This window comes from Oxyura jamaicensis, chromosome 6 (genome assembly GCF_011077185.1).
Source record: "Oxyura jamaicensis isolate SHBP4307 breed ruddy duck chromosome 6, BPBGC_Ojam_1.0, whole genome shotgun sequence".
In the NCBI taxonomy this organism is placed as follows: domain Eukaryota; kingdom Metazoa; phylum Chordata; class Aves; order Anseriformes; family Anatidae; genus Oxyura; species Oxyura jamaicensis.
The window spans coordinates 34,486,425-34,511,669 of NC_048898.1; the positions used below are offsets into that span (position 1 = coordinate 34,486,425).

General features: G+C 43.4%; 1 protein-coding gene across 1 annotated transcript in view; it reads left to right on the top strand.

Moving 5' to 3' along the window:
- MGMT (O-6-methylguanine-DNA methyltransferase) overlaps nucleotides 1–15,728 on the top strand; it is a 165,528-nt gene extending 149,800 nt beyond the window's left edge. Inside the window, exons 5-7 of the mRNA XM_035330214.1 lie at nucleotides 7,022–7,161; nucleotides 13,517–13,586; nucleotides 14,460–15,728. Coding sequence (XP_035186105.1) covers nucleotides 7,022–7,161; nucleotides 13,517–13,586; nucleotides 14,460–14,701 — 452 coding nt within the window. The 3' untranslated portion in view covers nucleotides 14,702–15,728. The remainder of the gene's footprint in view (nucleotides 1–7,021; nucleotides 7,162–13,516; nucleotides 13,587–14,459) is intronic.
- The last annotated feature ends 9,517 nt before the right edge of the window (nucleotides 15,729–25,245 follow it).

Consider the following 25,245-nt stretch of genomic DNA (forward strand, 5'->3'; position numbering starts at 1 on the left):
GTGCAGGCCTGGGAGGGAAATCTTACTGCAGGAAGATGGGACGGATTCTAAGGAATTGGCACAGGACTGGTGCCAGAGAAAAATAAATTGTTTTTATGCTTACCTTCGTCCCTTCTCAATGTAAGACTTGCCTGCCACATTTTGTTGGCTGGGAAGAGACTGATATTTTCTCTGTCTCTTCATCCAGAGCATTTGTTCTCCTCTCCTGTAGCAATTGCAGCTTGGTGTATTACCTACAGCTCAGAGGATAATCAGGTGGCTTCTTCATTTAACTGTACTGCTGCTACAAACAGCTGCACAAATCACCTGGCAGGGGATGCTGTGCAATGACATGGTCTGTGCCGCAGCCCAAGAGGGAGTTGTCAATTGCTTTGCAATTTCCTCCATCTTACCGGTCCATGGACTCCAAACCCAAGTCTCAGCGTGTTCAGGGATGTCATGGCATTCCAAGTCCTGTACGAATCCTTAGCTTAGACGAAGTTGCTAATGTTTAAGGAGGTATCATTTTGCATAAAGCCTTGCTTGGGTTTGAATTTGGAAGTGGGATTCTGGGGAAATTCGCAATGCAATGTGGGCAGGGGCTGTAAAGGGTTGGTGCTGAGCGTCAGGCTCATCTGCTCATTTCCATTAGCTCTGAAATTATAGGCTGTTCTGGTAAGTGCATGGAAAACTGCTATTAAAGCTACTGCTCAAAAATGGGTCAGAATAACAGTTATTACTCGAGTAAAACACCCACTGACTTCCAGGGAGTTTAACCTGAAGAAATACTGCTGGATTAAGTCCAGAGAGAGTTACTTGCTTCTAAGGATAGAATTTGGCCCTACAACCCTTCAGCAGTCTGAAGGGAACTGCATTTAAAACTGTGTTAAACTACAGATCAGAAAAAGCTCCCATTAATTGGGTTTTAGCATAGGTTGGCCACTTCGTGTGAGCCAATCTGAGCATTATATATATTAAAAAAAAAAACCATACGGATACATTTTTCACCTAAGTGATACAGGAATACAGTACATTTATAAATTATAGTTGTGTTTATATTTTATATTGCATATAAATGCAAACACACATAAAAGCATTATAAAAGCACTCCCTTAGCCCATATTTCTGCACTTCCCATGCCTGCTCAGCAAGGAGAATATCGTGACCTGTGGGAGAGCAAGAGACAACACCTGCACAATATCATCAAGAGCTCTGCTGTACTCTGATGGTTTTAATGTGGATTGCCTAATATTTATGTATCAGTGTTTTCAGTTAAGTGTTTGCTCATGCAATCGTATCTGCAGAGCAATATTCAGAAAATAGTAGGAGAGATGGTAAAAGGGCTTCTGCTGGGTCTCAAACGGGCGCCGCAAGGTCTGTTGCAAGGACTTGTGTTCAGCAAAAATGCAGCTTGGAGGGGACAATTGGTGTTAACTGGTGTTATCGGCAGTGCTGCATACCTCTGGTCAGTAGTTTTGAATACTTGATAGCATTTGCTTGAACAGTTGCTAGTTCTGTAGTGAAAATGCATTGCAGTTGAGCTTAAGTTACGTACAGATGAATGCAGAACGAGTGTTGGATGTTTTCTGTATCAGGGAAAAAATGCAACATTTTTAAGAAATACCACTCCTTTACTTGTGCCACTCACATACGTCCTAGAAACAGAACCTCCAGTAATTTTTGTGATGCGTGGCATAGGGGTATGCTGGCGAGGAATAATATAAATAAATAAAAGGTACATTATAGATAAGTACTTGTGGCTGCAGTCACGGAGTGCCGCCTCTGTGCCCCGCGGTCGGTGGCACGGAGCAGCCGCCTCCTGTGCAGCTGGGGAATCAGCAGAGATCCGTCTCGTCCCCACCAGCAGTCCTGTGTTGTCAGATCTGATGACAGGGATGTGATACATTTCAGGTATAAATGTTAATTTAGCTGGTTAAATGCAATCATAAATAGGAAAGGATGTAAAAAAGTATTTCATGAGTCATCTGTATGAAGCGATCGGGTGGTGGCGGCACGGGAAAAGGATCAGTGTGGTAGCTACCAGGTACAAACATCTGTTTGTTTGGGAGTGGTAGGGAGAGACCTTAGTTGGAGTCAAGGCTGGAAAAATATGCAGTTAGAAATTAGAAAACCACTTGTCAGAGCTCAGGAGATGGATATCAGAAGTGGATGTGCAGGCCCTTGTGTGTCTGTGTTCAGTAGCAGGCCAAGGCAGAGGGGGTTACTGAAATCCAGCAGATTTATCCACTGGGGCACACACACCTCGTTCTACAGCAGCCTTTTGTGGAAAAAGATCGGCTCAAGTACATGTGCAAGCTAACCAAAATTTCAGACAGAATCAGTGAATGTTTGAGGCATATCGGCTGCACCAAGGGCGTCGGAGGCTGGCCGTGGAGTGGCGGGGAAGGGCTGCTGGAGCGGTGGGAGATGCTACGCGTAAAGGCACGGTAGGTGTGCTGATTTGATTCTGCAAGTAATTTTTTTAAAATATTTAAAAAAAAAATAGGCCAATGCTTTTGATGCAGGGGATTTCCTTTAAATCTCTGTTTTGTAAATGGAGTTTCCATGTTTTTAACTGAGGAATTTCTGTCTAACTGTGGATGTCCAGAACAACAGGCACAGAGGTGCTCACAGGCCTTGGACTAGCTGGAGGTAGAATTCAGGTTAATACTGCTTTAATCTCTCCATTATTTACCCATTTAAATTAAATATTCAATTAAATATTCTTTTGTTATAACTTTTCCTCTTTTTTTTTTTTTTAATAAACAGACATTTTACTGTAAAGTTGATGGTGTATTTTATACATTCAGAACGGTGTATTTTAATTAGATTATTTTTGCATCTTCATTCATAAAGATCAGTAAATGCAAAATGTCTTACATCTTTGATTCAGCTATCTAGGCAATCATAAACTATTATTTTCAGCTAGGCATGTTCTATCTCTATATCAATATCATGCATGACAATGGCAGCAATAAAAGTTCATAGTCTTTTCTCAAATGATTTTGCCAAAATGTTTGCAGCACCCCTGGTTTTAAGCAGTCTTTTTTTTTTTTCCATTGTAACGATATGTATGGACCATTTTATAGTATATTACCATACCATCTAAACTATATTTCTAGTAATCCCTCAATAGCAACTAATAATTACTTTTTATTATTGTTATTATAGAGTACCACTGGTCAGGGGCTTGCAGCCATTGTAAAAGAGAAGGAAAGCATTTCAAGACCTATCTCATAGCAAGAGCAAAATATTACTAAACAGTTAAAAACTTGGACACGCATTTATCTTTTTTACGTTCCGCTTGCTATTTTAGTCTAGGTTCAGGTAGCGGTGATTGTTAGTTATCAAATTACTTTTTAGGTGACATACTTAATGTGGGTTGAAATGCCTAGTTAAATGTGAGGAGTTTCAAAATTACTAAAAGTTAACACTTGTGCTTGCATTAACTCTTTATGTAATTGCTTGTTGTCAGCGAAAGTTCTTCAGTTGTAATGCCAATCTTCTATGCCCCAAGAGCTACCTTAAGTTTTCTTGACTGGAAAACAAATTGAAGTATTTTTGAAGTGTTATGCTTGATATTTTTACCAATAGTAATTAATGGTGAAAGCAGATAAGCATAAAGACAAAAGAACTTGTCCGTGTACTACCCAAGGCAGGCTGCAGACAAAAATGGTGTGAAGGGGGTGAGTATGGTTTGTTTCTTTGCATTTGCAAAAATCCTTGGAAAAAAAGTATAGGAAAATATATTTAAAAAAAAATAAATAGTAATAATAATTTTAAAAATAACTATAATAACTAGTATTCCGAGTATTCAATATTGAGGAAAATGAAAGGAAATGACCGATCTTTAGTCTCTCTTAGTCAAAGGGATTTAAAACGAGGTAAAATCAGACTGTGCATCTTATAAAGCTCTCTTCCCCCAAGAATTACGAAAGGAGAGGCTGAGGGAGACAGCAGTGACGGACCCTTCCCGCTGCCTGCGGCACCCAGCCTGTCTGCTCCCGTCAGCCGTCCCTCGCTGACACGATAACTGCTCTGGAAGTGCCTTGTTGGGTGGTAGTGAGCCACTGCACTAATTGCCACCTTCAATTACGCTGCTAAGAAGTTATGATACAGCCAGTGTTAACGCAAACTCAATTTTCACTCAGTTATCCTCGTGGACGTGGTGTGTTTATTTGGAGAATTAAGGTCTGGCAGGCTGTTGTGAGTGACCTCTGAAGCCACCAGGCGCTAGCGGCAGGCCCGGTGCCAGTCCCTCCTTTCAGCGGTTTGTAACCAACGTGTAAATGCTGCTTTCAGGTCAGCGTGGCCTGTTGACGCGTTGTTAGGCGATTTACTACACTTGGCAGGACTGATACTAAGGGACAATGATGAGGTTTCTGTAGCGGTGATGTCCCAGAAGTTCACCACAGAGTGAAACAAAACCAGAGCGTGATGGGTCTCGGCCGCGCCATCCTTTGGTCTGCCGGTGCCCCTGGCAGCGGTGTTATCGGAAATTTCCATCGGGAATTTGGGAAGCGTACATCTCGATGTAAAGCCTGACAAGTTCCCGATCGCTTAAATTTGAAATGGCGTCCAGCGTTGAGCATAACACGTGCGTTTTGGCAGAAGAGTGGTCGAGAGCCGGTAGCCTGAAGAGAAGGTCCTTGCAGGCCGCGTGTGCTCCGCCTGCCTCTGCCCCTCGAGTTACGCAGTCATCCCGAACTCACGGATGTGTCAGGTGTTTCCAGACAAGAGTGCGTGTGTTAATTTTTATGCGCGGATTTTACAGCATTTTCTAATGATACTTAGCAGCATAAAATGTTGGCACGCGCTGAAAATTGGTGAAAGTTCAGCCATCTAATTTGGGCAGGTTGTGCTTACAGGCACTAACACTTGCAGACAGTTTAATAACAGTATTTGGCAGTGTCTCTTAGAGCTGCTTAAACTAATTAATGCATTTGCTCCCTACAGGATGAAATTGAGCTTTCAGATACTTTTATAAAACGATGTGCATGATCGCTAAATATTTCATTATTTTGAACTGTAACTTCTAGTGTTTTATGTCGGTGCAGATACAGTATATATTCTCTCATGAAAAATGCACAGTGGCTCTGGAAGGAGGATAATCTCTGTCCCTGCCTGTCGATGCGTAATTGTTTTATTATGCCGTATTTTAGCCTGTTAAAAGGCACTCGATAGCTTGGCCACGGCTCGGCACGGTGACGTCGCGTGGTGCTCCCGGGGGCTCTGGTGATGCTCTGTCCTGTTGCCCAGCTCGCATGGCTGCTCCTTCCTCCTCGACCATTCGGGATGCTGTGGGTCCCTGCACCACTGCTGACATGGCCAGGGGACCGAGGGGACCGAGGGGACCGGGGCTCGGGCCGTGGCAGCATGCTCTTTGCACATCGTGTGTCTAGGAGAGGGCACCAGGCAGTGTCTGCCCGAAACGCGAGCGCTCAGGTTAACGCTGATCTTGCTGGCTTGAAGAGAGGTTACAAAAACAAGAAGTCGCGGCTTGGTTTGAAAGAAGCCTTTCTGAAGAAATCACAGTAAACAAAATCTGTTTGCCTAAGGAAACCCTCCTAGCAATCAGCTAGTAACACAACTGCTTGTGCTAATGAACCCAAAGCTGTTAATGTGGTTTCTTCAGTTAAATTGATTCATGAATTTTGAAGAGAACATTATCTAATGAATTTTCTTTGAATAGAAAGCAATTAAAAGGACAAATCAGTCTGATTAACCCCAAAGTCACCCTACTGCCACAAATGGTGTACAGTTTGAAATTATATCATAAAAAACTAGAGCAGATTTGCTATCTCTTTGCCCTCTACTAATCCATGTAAATTAATGAACAACAAAGTTAATTTCTTTGATGACCCTTTTCTCGTATCACCTGGATTATGCTGATGTTTAATTTGCTTAATGTTATAATAAAGACTAAACAGATTTTTTCAATGAAGTGATTATCATTCCCTTCAGTTAAGAAGTGATTTTTTATTATTTAACACATACATAACGGTGTATGGGTTTCCTTTAAGACCAAAATCACATTTTGTTATGTAACATAATCGATGTCTTTTTTGACAACTAAAGAAAGAAAATGTTTTTAATAAGTTTGTTTCTTTGCCAAAGCAGCAAACTGAAGCTCTCAACAGGGCAAGGGGGCCTCTTTTTTTCTTTATTTTTTATTTCTTAATATATAATTGCCAGCTCACTCGTCTCAGTAAGTTATTCACTAGTTAGATCTTCAAAGCTTTTACAAGTGACTTGGAATAGGTGTCCAACCCTGCTAAAATCTTAGAGTGGCTATTGGTTTCCCTTTTGACAGATAATCCTGGGTTGGGAAAGTAAAACCTTGAAATACAGAAGGAAGCTGGTTCTAATGCATTTGCTTATTCATTATTTCAGCAATTGGAACACTTAGAAGCAATTTGCTGCTGAATTAAAATTAAAATAATGGAAGATACATTATTTTTTTTTCAGAGCCCAGTGTCATTAAGGATGTGCTGTACATTCAAGGTCACAGCTAGTCCTTACATTCTGTAATGTCTGGAATGCTGAGCAGTAGCTTGGGGGTCTCAACTATAAAATGCAGTCAGCCAGGATAATACCGAGTCCGCTGGCTCTAGGGCTTCTTCTGCCGTGTGTCCCAGCTGAAGTTGGAAATTAGCTGGAGATGCGAGGGCTTTGTAAAATAGGTAGAGCCGGTTATTTCTTCCCTTTTTAATTTGACTCTATGCTAATTTATACTCTGCCAATTTAATGGAAAAACCACATTGTATGAGTTAACAGGATAATTGTACTTGAAGCAAATTAAAAATATAGGAAAATCAAAGCCTTAAATCCTTTTTTATAGTGATCGGTTACTTGAAGTGCTCTTTCTAATAATCATGTATTTAAATATAGTAATATAAGATACAATAACAGGATGGTGTATTAGGGCTGTTTAAATTTAAATTAGAAAGTTGCTATTGAGACTGCTTTGCACTGGGTGTTTTGAGTATTTCATCTCGTGTTTTTCAGCCATGCATATGAACAGTACCCCTTGTTTTTGCAGATTCGTTCACCAGGCAGGTTTTGTGGACCCTGCTGAGAGATGTGAAGTTTGGGGAGGCCATCTCTTACCAGAAATTAGCGGACCTAGCGGGCAACAGCAGAGCTGCAAGAGCAGTGGGAGGAGCAATGAGGAGCAATCCTGTAAGTTCATGTCAACTTTCAAATAAAGTTGATGGAAGATGGTGGATTTAGAGAGCTTTCTGGGCTAAATGTCATTAGATTAAATTTATCTGCTATGAAAACTGGTCTACCATGAGTAATAAGGTCAGTAAGTGTTTTTAATCAGCAATAATGCACAACCCAGTTTAATGTGATTTATGCCCTACCGTTTATGGTGTTAGATTTGGAAAAGAAACATTACACTTCTTTTAATTCATCAGCCCCTACACATTTTGTTGTTTTCAAACTTTCTTACATATTAGGCGAGGGAAATCTTTCATCCCTCAGCACTGACATCATTTGACAGGGTGTGAGTAGCTTTGGATGTGTTGCCAGAGAGAATGGAGTGCTGTTATGGATGTATTTCTGAAAGTGTGGAAGAGGAGGGATTTTAGTTCACGTAGGTACACATTTGAATCAAATGCCTAATTTTCAACATTTTTTTTTTCCATGCACTGCAAATTGGATGTAAGTGGCATTTCTCCTTTAGATCAAGGTGAGCTGCCTGAATTTAAAGCAACTGGAGGGAGTGGTCCTCTAGGATAGCCCTGTGGATTTTGGAAACACAGTGTTACAGTCCTTGGTCACTTTGTCCATCTTCCCAGTAATTCTTTCCCTTCTAGTTGTCAAGGTCTAGAGTGTTTCTGGATAGGAGTCAGTATATCATCTGCAGTGCAAGAGGAAGGAGCAGGGAGTTTGGTTCCCTAAAACCCCAGCGTTTGGGCTGTAAGGGCCCCAGCCGTAGAAGCAGACCTCAAGAAGCAGTGGGCTCTGAACGCCCCTTAGGTGGGCAGATGCAAGGTGCTGCGTGGGGCTGGTACTGCCACCTCCAGCTGGCTTGTCACTGTGCAAAGGAGAGCAGAAGCAAGTTAAGAGAATCCCCCTATGTCTGTTTTTACACATTCCCTTGCTACTTGCCTTAAAAAAAAAATAAAAACTTGTTTCTATTAATATCATTGCATCCTTTTTTGCCCATTCTTCAACATATTTTTCCTCATTACCACTTGCCCTTAGCAACATGTGTCTTTCCATACCCAAATACCTCTCTTTACTCCTGTGTTATATCTGCCATAATCTTTTGACCTTCTGTGTTGTTTTTGCATGCAGTTCTCCCAGTTTTTTCTGTAATAAGGCACATGTAAGACCACAACTTGTAGTTGCAAGGTGGATTCAGAAACCTGTTTTCACAAGAGCTGGTGGCTCTCTGCAGAGCAATAATAAGGGTTGGGGTTTTTCACAGTGCCATCACACATTATATTTATATTTCACTTCATTCATAAAATCGATCTGCATATTATGCATAGTCAGTATGCATGCTCTGACTCATAGGTCTGAAGGACCACATAAAGATTTATATGGAAAATATGAGAAACGTAGTGAAAAGGTGCTCCCGTTGAAATACAAAAGGACTGTATTTGTGTTTGCATGTGGAATATGCATGAAATTACAGATTAACTAGAGGAGATGTCTAGTAATAAAAATGTGTTTTGGAATAGGCAGAGCTGTCATTACAGTACTGATTTTTTTATCATCAGCTTTCTATTATGAAATATTGCAGTAGTATTATATTAATAGAGCCCTTTTTTCCCCTAAAGCTATACATTACTATCTATAATACTATTAAAAAATTCTGCTGTGGACAGAAACCACTACAGCCATAGTATCGAGTGGGAAATAACAAAAATAAGATAGGACCTATTTAAAAAAAAAAAAATAGCAGTAGCTTTGCTGTATATTTTCAGAACTATTTTCATCCTTCCTCACAGGGGAAAAAGCAGGAATTTTCACACCACAACCTGCTGTTACCGCTGCTTTGGATGCTGCTGCTCCACTGCAGCCTGAGGGCAAAGCAGGGTACATTTCTAGGCGATAGCAATTACATATCCTTTTGCACAACACTATATTGTTATTCTTTGAGAACTGTTTCCTGTAGGTTTGCATTGTATTGCCTTATCTTAATGTACACCATATTATATTGGAAAGCATTCCATCACATTAAAATAGTTTGTATTGTCAAGTACAATACAGGGTATTGACGGAACGTGGCTTTATGCTGCTTCTATGAACTGTCTCATATGAAAATCAAATTTACACTTAGAATATCGCTGTGTACTTCTTGAGCTTGGAAGCTTAAACCCATTAGACATTATGCTAGTTTAAAGGCAGTGTGCTACATGTATTGCATTTTAGAATACCCATGAACATTGTACATGTTATAAACACACTTGAAGTCTGTTTATCAGATGAGATATTGGGCTTTAAATCTAACTAAACAGATCATTAAACTGAACACGTCATGAGAATGGCAGCATCATTAAAATATCAGCAAAGAATTTAAAGAACTGCGGTGTTAACAACTGCTACACCTGTAACAAGAGCTTCAAGATATAAATACTGGGTTTGAGTAGTATTTGCCTCAAAATTGTTGCAGAAATGTGATGTTCTGTTAAGCAGAAGATCAGTAATTTCTTTTCACAGGAGAGAAGCTGAAACTTTGGTGAGTATTTTTATTAATGATTGCTGCAGAAGCTATGCAAAATCGTAAGTTGTTTGCACCTTGAGATTCTTCCTTGATTAAAGGACTAAATTATAAGCACGATGACTAAGTTATAAATGTGATTTAATGAGGATAGTGCTATCAGTAAAAATGAGGGCTTGGAATAAAGCGGAGGTGTATGTAGAACCTGACATTGCACTGCAACTCAAATATATTGACAAAATTGTGTATCTTACATTTTTTCCAGAAAATACCAGAGCACTTCTCCCTTCTACAAATCATGGGTTGGTGTTTAATTTTGGTAGTGTGCATTCTACAGGTTTCCCTTTGTAGTGGGGTTGCTTCACATAATTCATACAATGACCTTCAACTTTATGAGAAGGTGGAATAGGTGCCAGCAGCAGCTGAAAGATGCGACATCTTTGCTTCAATTTATGCCAAGGACATGGCGGGGATGGCTCACCTTTTGCAAGAAAAACTTCAAATAGTTTACTGCGGTTCAGATTGATTGCAAGGTCTGTGGTCCTCAAAGGGAACCCATAAAGTTCAATTAAAAATCTCATTAGACTAGTATAGGAGGATCAAAAAGAAATCACAGAGACTCATGGGAAATGGCGAATGTTGGGCTGATTAGTCCAAGGCCATCCTAAATGACTGTTCTGTGGCTTAAATAAGACGTCTTCAGCGGTCTGTTAACAGCAGTAATAGCTGCATACGTTTTTTTATATTCTATCTGATTGCCGATTGCCTTATTGTCTAGGCTAAAAGCGATCTGCGTGCCCAGGCGCTACGTTCGATCTATCGAAAGTCGCGGGCATTATTCAGCCAGAACGTTTTAAACATTCGGGAGTGAAAGGAGTAATTTATGAGAAGACCGTGAAGTATGGATTTGAAATGTTGTGAACACAAAAAACTACTTGTGCATTAATTCCTTAGGTGGCTAGCAATAAAGTTGAACCCATGCTGGTTCGCATTACAGTATTTGTTTCTGTAAGGGAATAGGGGGAGAAAAAGCAATAGGACATGAGCAAACTGAAAGATTATTTTTTGCTAAGTGTGATTCTTGTTGTATGTTATAACTTGATATTTCAGCTGTTTCCATTATGGCCTGGCTGATCTATTTTTGACAGTTTGGCAGTTTTCTGTAAGTCTCCAGTCCATCAGGCAGTATAATAGGACGGTCGGTTTTCCATTGCGTCAAATTGAAAACTCTTAACAAGCGGAGCACCGCGGCGGAGCGCCGCTCTGCTTCATCCTCAGACGGAATTTGCTAAATGCAGTTCAAAGGCAATCGATACCTTGTGCAGGGAGTTTTTTTCCCCACCTTTTTCTAAACAAACGCATTATTGAGGAGTTAGTTTATTCACAGATTGCCATGAGCGTTAATGACCGCCCGAGTCTTGTTCTGCCAGTCACCCAGATGGCTGTTGATAAAGATTTAGCATCATGTTCCGAGTGTCAGGGCTGTCAGTAGTGCTGAACCATTTGACCAGAAGAAAAAACGCACAGGGAGCTATTGATTACAGCTTCTCAGTGTCACTTGTTCACCAGGATTTAGGTATTGATGAGGCTGCGAGTGAAAACAAGCTCTTTCCCTTGTGGGCCTCTACCCAGAAGAACAAAAGCAAAGTTGGAGAAAATATTCAGCTGGTGCCCGAATCAGAGGGATTCCGCTATTGATTGAAGGGCCCCTTCATGTTATTTTTGTTGGAGACAAATCTATGGGTTTGGAAGTTTTATAGCATTTGAGATAGGGTCTGTGTAAGTGATGGATTCATGTATTAGATGAATTAGATTTCACAGCATGAAGATTTCAGTGGAGCTATAATATTATGAGCTGCTTGGTTATTGATAAAAATTACATTAAATGTGGCTGAGGCATTAAAGCTCCAGACTAGGGTAGTACTCCCTCTAAAATGTCCTTAGGGCCCTAATAAATTTTAGCAGGTTTAATTATTTTAGTAGTCTGAAAGTTGTCACCACAATTAAGCCAAACTGAAGCAATGTTCAATATTTTTAAATTACGGAGCTGATAGAGCCTTTATAATGCATTTTCTTTTTTATCCAACGCTACGGAGAATGACGCATGGGCTTGCGCACATTAGGACAAACTTGGTATGAAATCCTTTATTTCGGGCATGGAAGATGCTGTATTTGGAAGATGCTGTATTTATTTCACACCCTTCATCTCAGTGGCTGCATTTTCCAGCCACAGCCTTTCAACTAGCAGTAAAGCAGTGCTACTGCAGCTTGCCTAGCTCAACACCCTGCCCTAAAAAAGGTGGCTCAGGAGTTCCTCTGCATGTTCTGTCCCCTGGCAGTGGCAATTCAGTGCTCCTTTGCAACGAGAGAGTATCCTGGCAGATATCTGAGATTCCTTGTTTCTTCTGGAGATCCAAACCACCTGGGCCAAATTTCGCCCTCCAAGTGTGGCGTGATGCTGAGCAGCTGAGCCACACGTCCCTGAGGTTGTGATCCATCCTGCACCAACACAGGAAACCTGAGACCCGTGGCACATGCCAGCTCTCTGGCTGCAGGTGACCCTGCTCCACCTGAAAATAAAGTAGATTTTTCCCAGCTTGGGCACACCTTCCGTATTCTCACAAAACTTAGCAAGAGAAGGTGCAGCTATAAAGGTGCCAATTAATTTCCCCAACAAAATTCCCCCGCAAACGGACCCCTGGCCGGAGGTCTTTGCAGCCTCCAAGCAGTCCCAGAGAACTGGCTCACAAAGTGGGTTTGGTCCATTGTCCGTAGCAAGATTTACTGCCAAAATACTCTAATTCATTTTTTCTATTGTTAAAGAATTTCAATTTAACCTTGGATATTTTTTACAGTGTATTATGGCTCGTTACTGCTTTGTCACTCAAGAAAATCTGCCAGTGGTAACTGGTGCGAGTGGCTTGTAAAGCCAGAGAAATCCCCAAACAAAAAAACACTTGCAAAACCCACAACTTTAAAGAAGTCATAAACCAAGCATGTGATGGTGATCTAGAGGGAAGATTTTATTGGTACTTGCTGGAGTTGTCATGGATGCGTAATTCACTTGTGGCATTGCCAACTCCAAATAAAGCAGCTATTTATAAGCATTTTTTATTAAACCTTGATTAACAATAAGCACCTATGTGTATTCCCTGGTAATGTGATAGCCTTTGGGCTGAGATTGAGATTTTAAATTTCAGCCATTGAAATTACTTAACCAAAACAAAAGAGCCTCCAAAAATACAGTTTATGAAGGTCTGGCCCGTAGCTGTCCAGCTGCTTCGGGGTCTGGGTCTTCGACTCAAATATGAGCCCAGCTGGAACTTTGCTGAAATAAATATGAAGTGTGCTAAAAAAAAAGTCCGTGTAAAGGATGTAATTTGCCTATGCGTATGTGTGTATAAATAAAAGTATGTATTTTTAGTTAAAATATCCATTCTGTGAAAAAAAGGAAAAAAAAAAAACAAAACACTTTTTAGTAAGTTATTCTCACGGTTATATCATTACAATTGAATTACTCTGGAAGTACCAAAACAAAAACTGCATGATTAAAGATGATGTATTGCATTTTTTATGATGTGTACTTCAACTATCATAATCACCTGCAATAAAAAAAAAAAGTGTTTATGTACTGGTCTACATTATCAGTCTATTATGTAACTTCTCGCATTGATTTTTCAGAATCCCTGACATTTGGCTATAAATGATACAAAGTGGAAGGCATGAGAAAAAGTTCTTAAATTGGTTAGGTGTGAATTAAATCTCTCCTGTTGTAGGTTTTAAAAATTCACAACCCATTTTGGATTGACTTGCTGCTAAATAATAAATAATGCCGTGTTCTTATATGGAATTTTTCAGCGGTGCACGTCGAGGTGCTATAGAGAGCAGAGGAATTTGCTGAGGGAGCCGAGGCTCAGGAAGCTCGCTGGTGGAAGCGCTGTTCTCACGTTTTCAGTGATCCCTGTTCCAGAAATATGACCTCTCCTAATGATTGTTAATCATGGTCCTGAACCTCCGTGCCATCCTTGTGTGCGTTTTGAGGTGTCATTGGTCATAGATGTCTCGGTGTTGTAAACACAAGCTTGTTGCAAAAACGTGCATGTCTGCATGTGCTGCATGCATCCTGAATGATCCTCCTTGCTTTTCCCCTACAAAACATACCATCTGACCTAAGTGCTGCCTGTGCAGAAGCATCGTCTTGCAGGAGTAGAGGCACATGAGGGCAGTCACCTCACGTCCCTGGGCACAGCACTGCCCTTCAGGGGACGGGGGCTCGGTGCTGTGGCTCTGCAGTGTCCCTGGAGCCATGAACCGGGGCCAATTCTGCTCCAAGTGCATGCAGGGTCATGCAGTGTCCCTGCTGGGTGGGAAACAACTGCCAGAGGTGGGCAATGCAACAATAATTCATCAAATTAACTCCAAGTCATTGGATAGGTGTGGGCCGGCATCCTGTGGGCGCCCTGGCTGGGGTTTTTGCCAGGGCTCATTTCTCCCGACGCTTTTTTTTCCCTCCAAGCCAGGTAGGTGGTCGGCGCACGCCATCGCAGCAGGGCAGTCGGTGCCCAGCGCCCGCTCCAGCAGTGGGGCAGAGCAGACAGAAGCGAGGCCCTGATGCTGTCCGGCAGGCTGCCAGGGTGGGCTTTAACGCCGATGTTTAAATCTGTGCCGCTGCTAGCATGGTGAAGGCGAACGCTGCTGCGGTAGCGGATTTATTGGGTGCAGCCCTTTTCCTCGCTGGTCTTCTCCAGCCACCGCTTCACATCACCCCTCGCTTCCTTTCTTATTTTTGTGTGTGTTGCAGATCCCGATTATAATACCGTGCCACAGGGTGATTCGCAGCAGCGGGCAGACCGGCAACTACGGAGGAGGGAACCTTATGAAAGAGTGGCTTTTGTCGCACGAGAAGCTCCAGAAAGAGAAGTTAGCATATTGATGTGGCTCAGCCACAGCTGCTCGACTGCCAAGGCACACAGCCGCGGATACTTGGCTTATAACAAGCTCTCAGAGCACCCAGCAGAATTCAGAAAAATGGTAAATATTTGAGTGACATATAAATATAATGCAACATCCGAAGTGAAATGTGTGGTGGCACCACTATATTAAAAAAGCAGGATGCGTCCTAGGGGATGCAGCTCATATGCCCTTTCTTGTTTTTACATTTTACAGCAGAATGACTACAGCGGTCCAGGCCTGTTGTGCGTGTATTTTGTTCCCATCCCCAGTCCTGTTTTGTTCTATTTTTAATGTCCATTAAAGCGAGGGTAGGGGAGAGGGAGGGGCATGGCAAATGCGAGGTGCAACCGTCCCTCTAAGGAAGCATCTGGCTCGCCGAGGGGCCAGCCCGCGCCTCCCTGCTCCTGCCCCGCCTGGCGCGCTTGTCCCCCTGCCAGCCCTGGTGCCAGGACTCCCCTCCTCTCTTTGATGTTTGCGCTGCTGAAATGCTGTTTTACGTAAACACTGCTTAATGGAGCACATTGAGATGCAGTCAAAAGGAAGCGGCTATTGAATCGCTTGTTCGCGGCTTTTCTTTTCGGATCGTGAGAGATGCTCGAGGCAGGAATAAAAATTTTGCTTTTGTGAATGTTGCAAAAAGCAGGTGGAGCTGTAGGTGCTGGCAAGTTGTATGAGAATATTTTAAATAAGCAGTTAGATGAGCGCAACCTGGACTAAATATTAAAAAGCTCATCATAGCTGCATCTTCATCAGCAGTGCCTTTCCTGAAGTGTTTGAATTTCTCCTTAGATTTTTGCAGTTCTCCGTTACATGAAGCTTTATTTCCTGTAGCCTCTCTGAAGAAAGGATTCAAGAGATGTTAAGGCTAAATTTTGAGGTGGTTTAAAAAGGGTTCTCTGAAAGTGCGAGCCACCAGAAGCTGAAATTTTCAGTATGGGAATCATAAATTCCAACATGAAAATACTGATTTCTTTATGTTTTTTATCATATTTTCATAGGCGTCTCTTTAGAAATGCCATTGCTAACCAAGAAATTATTGTGTTACAATGCTTTAGTTAATGTAGGATTATTGATAACTCAGAATTACTTCAATAAAAAAACTGCTTTGCATGTACAAGTGTCTTTGTATATGTTTATAAATAAAACACAGTATATGATATATGGAGAAAATAAACTATACCCAACTGTACAATATAAAGCTGTATTTTTATCAAGGGTTTCTGGTGGCAATATAAACCACGAAAGCAAAGCTCAAGTGGTTTGTACGTGTCACCAGAACCCTGAGATAAAAATATAGCCTTATAATATGTACAGTTTGGGTGTATTTTACTTTCTTCTATAACATATGATACCAACAAAAGAAGGCAGTATCAAGCAAACTTTAACCTTTTTCACATTTACATCCCTTGCTGTTTTTTGTATCGCATTTACATTCGCTCTTTCATGTGCCTATCTGTATTTTTGCCCACACAGTGAACCTCAGCGCTTGTTTTCAGGGGGATAAGTCCTTGGCCAGGCGGGCACCCAACTCCCGAGGGAAGTCGTGTTCAGAGCTGGCTGCTGTCACTCCATCCACGAGGCCATGTGGTGCAGTGAGTGTTCGCCCACCCGGTGACGTGGGGACACTTGCATGCGGTGGCGGTGGCACTGTCACCAGCAGTGTTGCCTTTGTCTGGGCAGCAGACAGGGTGCGGCCCCCAGCCAAAAAGACACAAAGCCCAGAGGGTCTGGTCTGGGGGTTTTCTCAGCCTCCGCACAGCGGTGCTGGTGCCGGCCCCAAGTAGCCTGCAGCCTGCTCTGGGTGGAGGTCACGGCAGTTTATGAAAACACCAAAGTGGGGAAAAGATATTAAAACACAGGCGTCCGAATACATATCTCTATATACTCATGCACATAGGGGAAAAAAAAAAAAAAAAAAACACTCGGAACAAGACAGCTATGTTCTTTTTGCCTGGAATTGGGTTCCTCTGACCTATCAAGTTTCCTCCCATTCAGCCTTGCAGTGCTTTGAACTGCTGACATTGAGACACTGTGCAGCCAGGCACGACAGCTGGCTCTGCAGCATCTAATACCAACACATGCTGTTTTAGCCCATTTCCAGAGACTAAGATAATGAAAGATTCAAAAATAATATTTGTTTTGGCGGAACTACATTTATAATGAAATAGATGCCCTTGACCATGGAAGAAACTGAATTTTGCGGTGGGTCATTCTCCCCCCTCCCTTTTTTTCCATACAAAACATGTTCTACAGCCAGTCTAAGGCCAATGGAAATATTTAAAAGGAATATGTTGTATTTCCTGGGCCAGATTTACGGCAGCGTTGCAGCGACACTGGTTGTACTGTTTTATGCTGGAATGAAAAATGCAGATTGCATCCTATGTATCAGTACCAAATGGTAAAGGGCCCCAGGCTCGGGGATTGTTACAGATCACTTTCTTGCAAGCAGAGTTTGCAACGTAATGAGCTCATACTGTAAGCATCTTAAACAGAAAACCAGTTCATTGTAGATATAAGGCCATTTTTAGATATGTGCCCAAATCTTCTCTCTGCTCATGCAACCACCTCATTTAGAATTAGAGGAATTAGTCATTGGATGAGGGCTAGAATTATTTGCCCCATAAAGTTGCCATTTAATTTTTCTAAACAGTTCTCAAGCATCACACTCCTTTAAAGTGGTACTTGATATTTGCCGTACAGCATATTGGCTGAATGATGAACAGTGATGTGGTTGGTAGGACAGCGTTATCACTTTCCAAATGCATTCAGTTCTAGACAAGTGGCAGTAATTTTAATCTACTGTTTCTGTAAACATCATAGATCATTATTTCTTCCAGAGATAGATTATTAAATTTAATCATTTTTCTCATGTTTTACCAAATCTAAAAATCATAATATTTATAGTATGTCCTGCACCCCAGTCAAAGATGCACGTTGCATTAAAATGTTTATTTGCTGTGATAGGTGGTGCTGAAGACCTGCTTTCCTTTAAAGAAAATGCAATAAAAAAAATAAACCCACAGAAAGATTGCTTAAAAACTTAAAGCGCAGTAATCCAATGGGAGCCCTGTAAGATTTATGTACTATTTCAAGAGTAATTGCTCAGTAAGAATCTTATGGAATGTAAAAAATCCTCAAAGAATTGCATTTACAGATTTAATTGTAATTCCTTTTATATTCCTACAGAAATTGAACAGAAATGCCAATCGAAGGCTTCTCTTTAAAACTCCCTGCCCTTGCTGGGTTGCGGTGTGCCTCCGGTCGGTGCTACCATGGCTGGATTTAAAAACAATGGAAAATATTACGGGCGGTACACTCGCTTGCCATTAAGGCAGACAGGATATTTCAGTTACATTGATGTGCAAACACGGCTTGTCAAAGATCCATGAGCTATTTTTGTTCCAAATAACATGTACAGGGTACGAGTAACAAATAAATAACACTAAATTCGTGGCTTGAAGAGGTAGCATTTTTCGCAGGTTTTTATTTTTTTTTTCCTAGCAAAACCTGTAATCTCTCCCTGTTTTACAGGCTGGGACTTCCAGACTATTTGCTCTTAATATGGCTATTTTTGTGGTGCCCTCTTCTTGCCGAAGAAGAGATCTGATTTCTTTGTCCTGGTATTTCTGTTGTTCTGGGGTGGGGGGCACCAAGCAGGGGCAGCCCCAGCCCCGGCACCATCGTTTCACCGCCGAGGCTCCATCCCTTCGCCCCTTATCAGCCCTCCCGGGGCTGATCCAGACCAGCCCGCGGCCCGTGTGAGGTAACGGGCGGGTGGCAGCGGAGCAGGGCTGGGGCTGGACCCGGCGGCACCGGCGGGCGACAGCGGGGCGGTCTGGGCTCCATCAGCCTCGCGCCGCGGCTGGGCCTGTCCGCGCGGGGCCGGCCGGGGAGCCTGGGCCTGGTAGCGGGGCCACGAGGTGAAAACTGACATGAGCGTGGCACGCTGGCAGCCCCTGTGATTGATGAAAGGATATTGTTAACGAGCCTTTAAAGTTTCTCGTTAATGGTCGCTTGCTTTTTTTTTTCCATTGAAAAAAGCCAGAAGAGAAAAAAAAAAAAAAAATCCACATGAGCAGTAATTAAGATCGATCCCATACAGTACGTCGAGTTATCAATTTTTAAAACCCCTTTAAGTGCCGTACGTGGTTATTTTAAACAGCGCTTTTCATTTGGTGCTGGAGCGCGTGGGCCAGCCCCAGCACCGCAGGCTGCCCTGCGCGATGTCCCGTGCCACCGGTGTAGCCGCGGCTGCCCGCGTGCCATGTGCCTACAAAGCTGAGGAGCACGGTGCTGACGAGGAGCACGGTGCTGACGAGGAGCACGGTGCTGACGAGGAGCACGGTGCTCACTCATGTCCAGGCTCTGCCAACCCCATGGGACCAGGCCCCAGTCACGGCCATGCTCCAGCTGGGGCCTGGTGTCTGCCGGGGCCCAGAATTTTTAAAATACAAGTCTCAAATATGATCCTCGTGCCTGCTTTCGTTGAGCAAGCACATGCTGCATGTTTTTTAAAACAGAGTCACCATGTCCAGAGAGGTTGTGGATGCCCCATCCCTGGAGGTGTCGAGGCCAGGCTGGATGGGGCCTTGGCCAACCTGATCTAGTGAGTGGCATCCCTTCCTATGGCAGGAGAGTGGAACTAGAAGACCTTTAAGGTCCCTTCCATCATGAGCCATTCTATGACTGTGTGATTCTATGATGATGTTTGAATGCAGATTTAATTTTCAGGTCAATGGGCAGGCAACAGTCCTTCAGTGCTAAACTAACAACACAGCTGTGGTACAATGAAATGCTTTCTTTGTAATGCTCAATGAAAGCATGCCCTTCTCCTTTGTGAACAAAGTGCTCGCAACCAAACTGTAACCAGAAGACCACCTTGTAGTTACGGATAACCTCATTGTAAGGGGCTCGGGGTAGCACTTCACCCACGTGCACGCGTGGGAGCTTATGTTGGTAGATGTGCCAAGAGATTGAGTTTTCCAAGAATAATCTGGATATCGTAGCATGCCCATTGTACTGCACCATCACTGGTGGGCGTTGAGGGCGCAACCTCTGTGCTCCCCATGCGGGAGCAGGGACGTCGGCACGGATGCATGTTGGCAGGGATGGCCAGGCTGCACTCTGCATCGCTCGCCAGGCCCCAGCACCGAGTTTTGGCTGCGGCACAGCCCCAGCCATGCTGGAGGAAGAGAAAGCAAATCCCCTCTGTTTGATCTGGAAGCTGCAGGAAGCTGTCCTTAACACGGTCCCTCGGGCCCGTGCTGCTGTAGTGGTTATGTCTCCTTGCAAGGCTTTCTGAAGCAGGCTTATTGCATAGAAATTAGTGAGGAGGGAGAGCACTGCGTGTGTCAGGACCCCTGCTTGCTCTTTGTGAAATGGAAAAGAGAGGCGTGAGCATAGAGCCTGGCTGAATCTCAGGCCCATGCCTGATTTCCACTAGTAGGAGTGGTTTTGGGGCTGGGTTTTGTGGTTTTACCTTTATCCAAACAGTGCCATCCTTCTCAGCACCGCTGCTCACAAGGCGGAGGCACAAGCACTTGAGAAGGCACCGCACACAAAAGCACAATCTGTCCTTGCAGAAGCCATCAAACGCCAAAAATACCTGGCAGAGACATAGAACAGCTGAGGGCAAAGGGACCTGTGTGTGTTTGTATGGCAGCAACATCCAGGTAGCAGGCAGCGCAGGTACAAACCTCGAGCTAATGGCACCGTGCAAGAAAGGCAAGTGCCTGCTTCTGGGCCGCAGGAAAACTGCCCATACAGGGAATGAGTTCTGCTGAGTTACATTCGGTATGGCCAAAATCAAACTGGGAAGTAAAGGACAAAATTGAAATGAAACTGATACACTGCTCATGAAAGTCACTTCACTGCCATCAGTGTATTTTGCAGCAGGAATGATGGTGCAAATGCAGTGAAGTGCAAAAAGAAGGGCACTTGATTGAAGTTTGGACCTCCAAATGTTGCTTGGTTTGGAGATCACCTCTGTAGCCACAGAAACAACACTGGGAGGCTACAATCTGAAGAAATGTTTGTGTGCTCCAGCAACTGTCTTACACCACGTTTGTCCTCTAAAAAGAGCAGACTAAAAATACCCTGAGTTCCTGCAGAAGGCACTGTTTTGAGAGGGAGCAGGCTGTTAATTGAGCGGTTGCTTGTCTCCAGCTCAGTAATCAGTCTTCCTGCACCGCCGTTCCTGATGACCAGCAAACTGTCTCCAACCTTCTGGTTGTCAAGAAAATTGTGACAAGGCAAATGTCGGATCATGTGGAGCCTTCTGAATTTTTTGACCCCTTCAATCTGTTTTCCAGTCTCGGTATGGCGAAGAAGCTGTGATGGACTAATTGCTTGTCTCTTTTCTCCGGGCAGAGGATAAAGACCAGGTACATTGTCTGATTCCTTTAGATTAGCAGCATCCTCTATTTCACAGGCTTACATACTTAAGCCGACCACTGCAGGCTTGCTCTGGACAAGCTGCCTTTCTGCCAAAGTCAGAGCTGAAAACCTGCAGTATTCTCTCCGATGGGGTTCCTGTGAATCTGGTTTGAGCAATGTAGGCTGTGGTGTATGTATGACTCAAAAAAAAAAAAAAAGGAATAAAAAAAAAAAAGGATTGATTCATTCTCACCAAAGCACAACATACTGCAGCTGCTGAGAGGAAAAGATAGCTTGAACATGTTGCACTTCCATTTCTTGTTCCAACCTCTGTGCTATACTTTTAGGTAGAATACCCTGTATTTAGAGTGACCTTCATAACCATTGGTCTTGATTTTACTGAATTGCCCTGCTCCGTGCACTGCAACTGGTATCCTGGACAGTTGTTTCCTTGGGTTTTCTCTTAAATTGTTTCCTGCCAATGTCAGTAAAACAATATGAGAATTGTGGAGGTAGGTGTACTTTTAAAACTGTAGAGGGAGTTTTCTGTGGAAAATTGGAAAATTTTCTGCTCGGGAACTATAGGGAAAAACTCTGTGAAAATTTAGATTCCAGTCCTCTTTTCCATGCTATGTTGCTTATCTCGTTTATTTTGGGAAATAAAATAAGATAATAACATTTGGTTCAGCTGGAAATCTGTTTATTTATGACCTTTCAAAATCTGTTTATAAATGACTCTTGCCATTTGCTTAAGACCTGGGGGTACTGCAGCACCCTGGGAAAGAGCCTCCAAAACTTGGAAAACATCAAAACTTTGTTATTGCACATATACTGGACTTCAGTAGGGAGCCTGTTGAGCACTTCAGTTGAAATGCGTTGAATTTCCTTAGCACTTTGGACAATTGCGATATTTGACTGTTGCCAAACAGACTCGAGCTGTGAGGAACTAAAATGCAGAGCCTTACACGGTGGTGAAGCGGCACTGGTGATGGGTAAACCTGCCTGGAAACCTCAGAGCCAAATTATGCCTGGAAAACAAAAGATGGTGCGTTGTACCTGTGCGTTGAGAGCTGCCTTTTGGTGTTTAATGCCTGGAAATGTGGTCCTTGGTCTGTGTGTGGATAGGTGACGTCCAAAATGTCCTATTTGTGCACTCACCAGTAGGCCCTGTCCTGGTGGAGAGCATCCTCGTGGGTCCCTCACCAGTCTCTGAAGGACCAAGCCAGCATAGCAGGACAGCACTGGAGGTTGGGGCTTACGTCCTGGTGTCAGCTTCTGGTGACAAAGGAACGCCAGTCAGCCACATCGTGCATGGAGGACACCTACACCACAGCCTGTTAATTGTGCCTGAGCTGTGTTTGTGTCTCAAGAGCAATTTCTTTAAACCCATACAGTTGTTGGGGGTGGACAAGATGTTGAAGCTTGACTGCTGAGAAACAGAAGCCCTTCTGTTGACGATGCACCTTCAGCTACAGCCTTCAGAGCCGATTTTGTCTACTTGTGTGTTTTGGAAAGCTTTGGGTGCATTTGCAGCGCCTTGTATGCAAATAATGAAAGCCCCGTGCATTTATCTCTTTGTAAGAATCATATGTATGCGTATGTAAATGCTGCTGGTAATTGCACGCAGCCCTCTGGCTCCTGGTGAGCTGCCAGCGTGACCCTCGGTGTCAGAAAGCTTGTGCATCACGGCTTTAAAGAGGGTGCAGCCGAGAGAGAGCCGCTGTGCACTCAGCGGGAGGCAGCAGGATCAGCAGCGGGGGCTGGAAGCGCTCACGCTTACCGGGGAGCACCACAAAACTCCTCCAACCCTCCCGTACAAACGCAGCAGAACTTTTCGGAGTGCACAGTCCGCATTATCCCTACCCTGCCTTTTAGTTTAAGCATTAAAATTCAAGGTCTAAATACATAGTTTTAAATTGGAGACGAGTATATGCACATTGCAAATGTAGATGTATCTTGCTGAGTACACAGCCCATAAAATATGTAGTATAAGATCACTCATTTATTTAAAGACGCTTTTTACTTCAGATGGAAAATGACACAAATCTAAATATTACAATGCAAAGTAATGTGTAACTGTCTGTATGTTATAGCCTTAACACTATACTTCTGATGCAGAAGAGATATAGCAGCTGCACTTTAATTTCAAGCAAATTGATCCCAGATGTAAATGTTGTTTTGTTCCATGGAAGATAGTGCACAGGTAAAGCAAATATCATTGGTTTATAGTCCAACAGAGTGTTGCAACAGGATCCAGCCTCTTCTGCCTGGGCACACATAAAAGCCTGGTGGCTGCGACAGAGGAGAATGCCTGAAAAGGATACCATAAAAAGAGATAGCTTTGCTTTTTACCCTTTAAGAATACAGCCACCTGTGATCTAAGCAGCTGTTTTGAAGCCAGGAAAGCTTCTTGGTTTGTCAATTATCCTGCAGGCAAAATCTAAATTTGGCTTGTTTTCCATTTCTTTCACTTCACATTTTGGAGGAGCATTTTTCTCCCACTGTAGTTAAGTTTGACATAAAAATATAAAAATAAATGAATAAAAAATACTATATTTACTGACTCAGTAAGCCACTCCTTTCAAACTAAAAATAACAATAGTACTCAGGCCTCGCTTTGCCTGGAGATACCCCTAAGTCAGTGGCACCATCGGCAAGGTATAAACAGCGTAATGGCTTCTTCGCCATCCCCAGCATATAGAGGACAGCAAGAAGGCCGAGTATCCTACTGCTGCAGCTCTTATTTTGAACAAGATTTAAAACAAACAACAACAAAGGGCTACCTGTTTGCTGGCAGAGGAAGAACTCACAGAGGCGTTCACCCCACTGCTGCTTCCCAGTTGAACCCCCACTGCTCTGTGAACCCCCTCGTGGCAAGACAAGCTCCCTTAGGCCAGTCATCTCTCCTCATTTTGAATGAAGGACTGGCTGTGTGCTGCTGCCTCTCCTGCATCCATTCCCACGTGGGCCGGTCAGTGCTGAGGACAAGGCCCCAAGGAATGGTACTGTGCCAGGGAGCACTCCGCTCCTCCGCTGACCCCTTCCTTTCACCCCTCCGTGAGCTGGGTAACTCATGGTTGGTCTGACTTGCCTTTGTTCTCCATCACTTTTAGGTCAGCAGCGTGCGGGCAGGTTTACTGGCTTTGTGACGGGTGTGATTTAGTTAAATCCAGGAACATTGCGTTTGGATGCTTCTAAGTCATCGCGGTGTGAATTGGTGTTTAACTGATTGAAGTCAAGCATCTGGGAGCTCCCCGGCTTGATGGCTGCGCTGATTTAATGCTGCTTCCTTCTGAACCAGCCTAGGTAAAGCAGTGCGCAGGTTGTGCACTGGATGCAGCCTTTTGAATGCCAAAATTTCTGAAGAAAAGTGTATGTAAAAGTGTTACTGAGGGGCAGGCACTAGACAAAACTGTGGTGCTTTTACACAACAATGTTTTTTTCCTATATACATTGGATCGGGTTGACTGAATCTGGCAGAGATGTGGTATAAGATGTATATGACCCTAGGTAGCAACTTCTGCAGGCATTTTGGAGTTGGACATATTGACCATATCCTGAATTCCTTACTCGGATGAAACCTGCCAAGAGGTCAATGCGAATCTCGACCAGTCAATTTACTGAGGCTTTGGATCGCTATTTCTGCATGTGTTTGCAGCACGCACATTTGGGCAGGATGCGGTTTTGCAGAGGGTAGCATCCAGCCAGGTCCAGGCAAGGTGCTGCCGGTGCTCTGCGGGGCTGAGCAGAGGTCGTGGCATGCGCTCAGCCTGACAGAGCTGCTGGATAATAGCAGGGCACTTACCTCAAATCACAGGTTGTGAAAACTGACATTTCCATCCAAATTACTCCAATAGCCAACTGTTCCCCGGTGCAACTTCTTCTGTAAGTGACATGGTGACAGTGATCCAGAAATTTAACTTGCTGTTGTCTCGTTCCAAGAGGAATTATGAAGTTTGTGACATGCATTAGGAGGATGGCTTCTGGTCGCAGCCGGTGCTTTGTGTGTGTGTGTGTGTGATTAATCACAGGGCGAGCACAGAGCCTGGGAAGCTTTGTCAGCTCAGGAGAGCTGTCCCTGCTGTGAACCAGCTCCTTCTGACTCCTCCTCGTCTCCCATTGTCTGAGCGAAGAACTACCAGTCCACTGAAGTTTTCCTGGCATCTCGTCGTTGCCTGAGATTTTTGTACATCTCTCTCTTTAATTACAATGTGCAGATCATCTGTTCTTGACATGTGAGTACCTGATGGTCACATTTC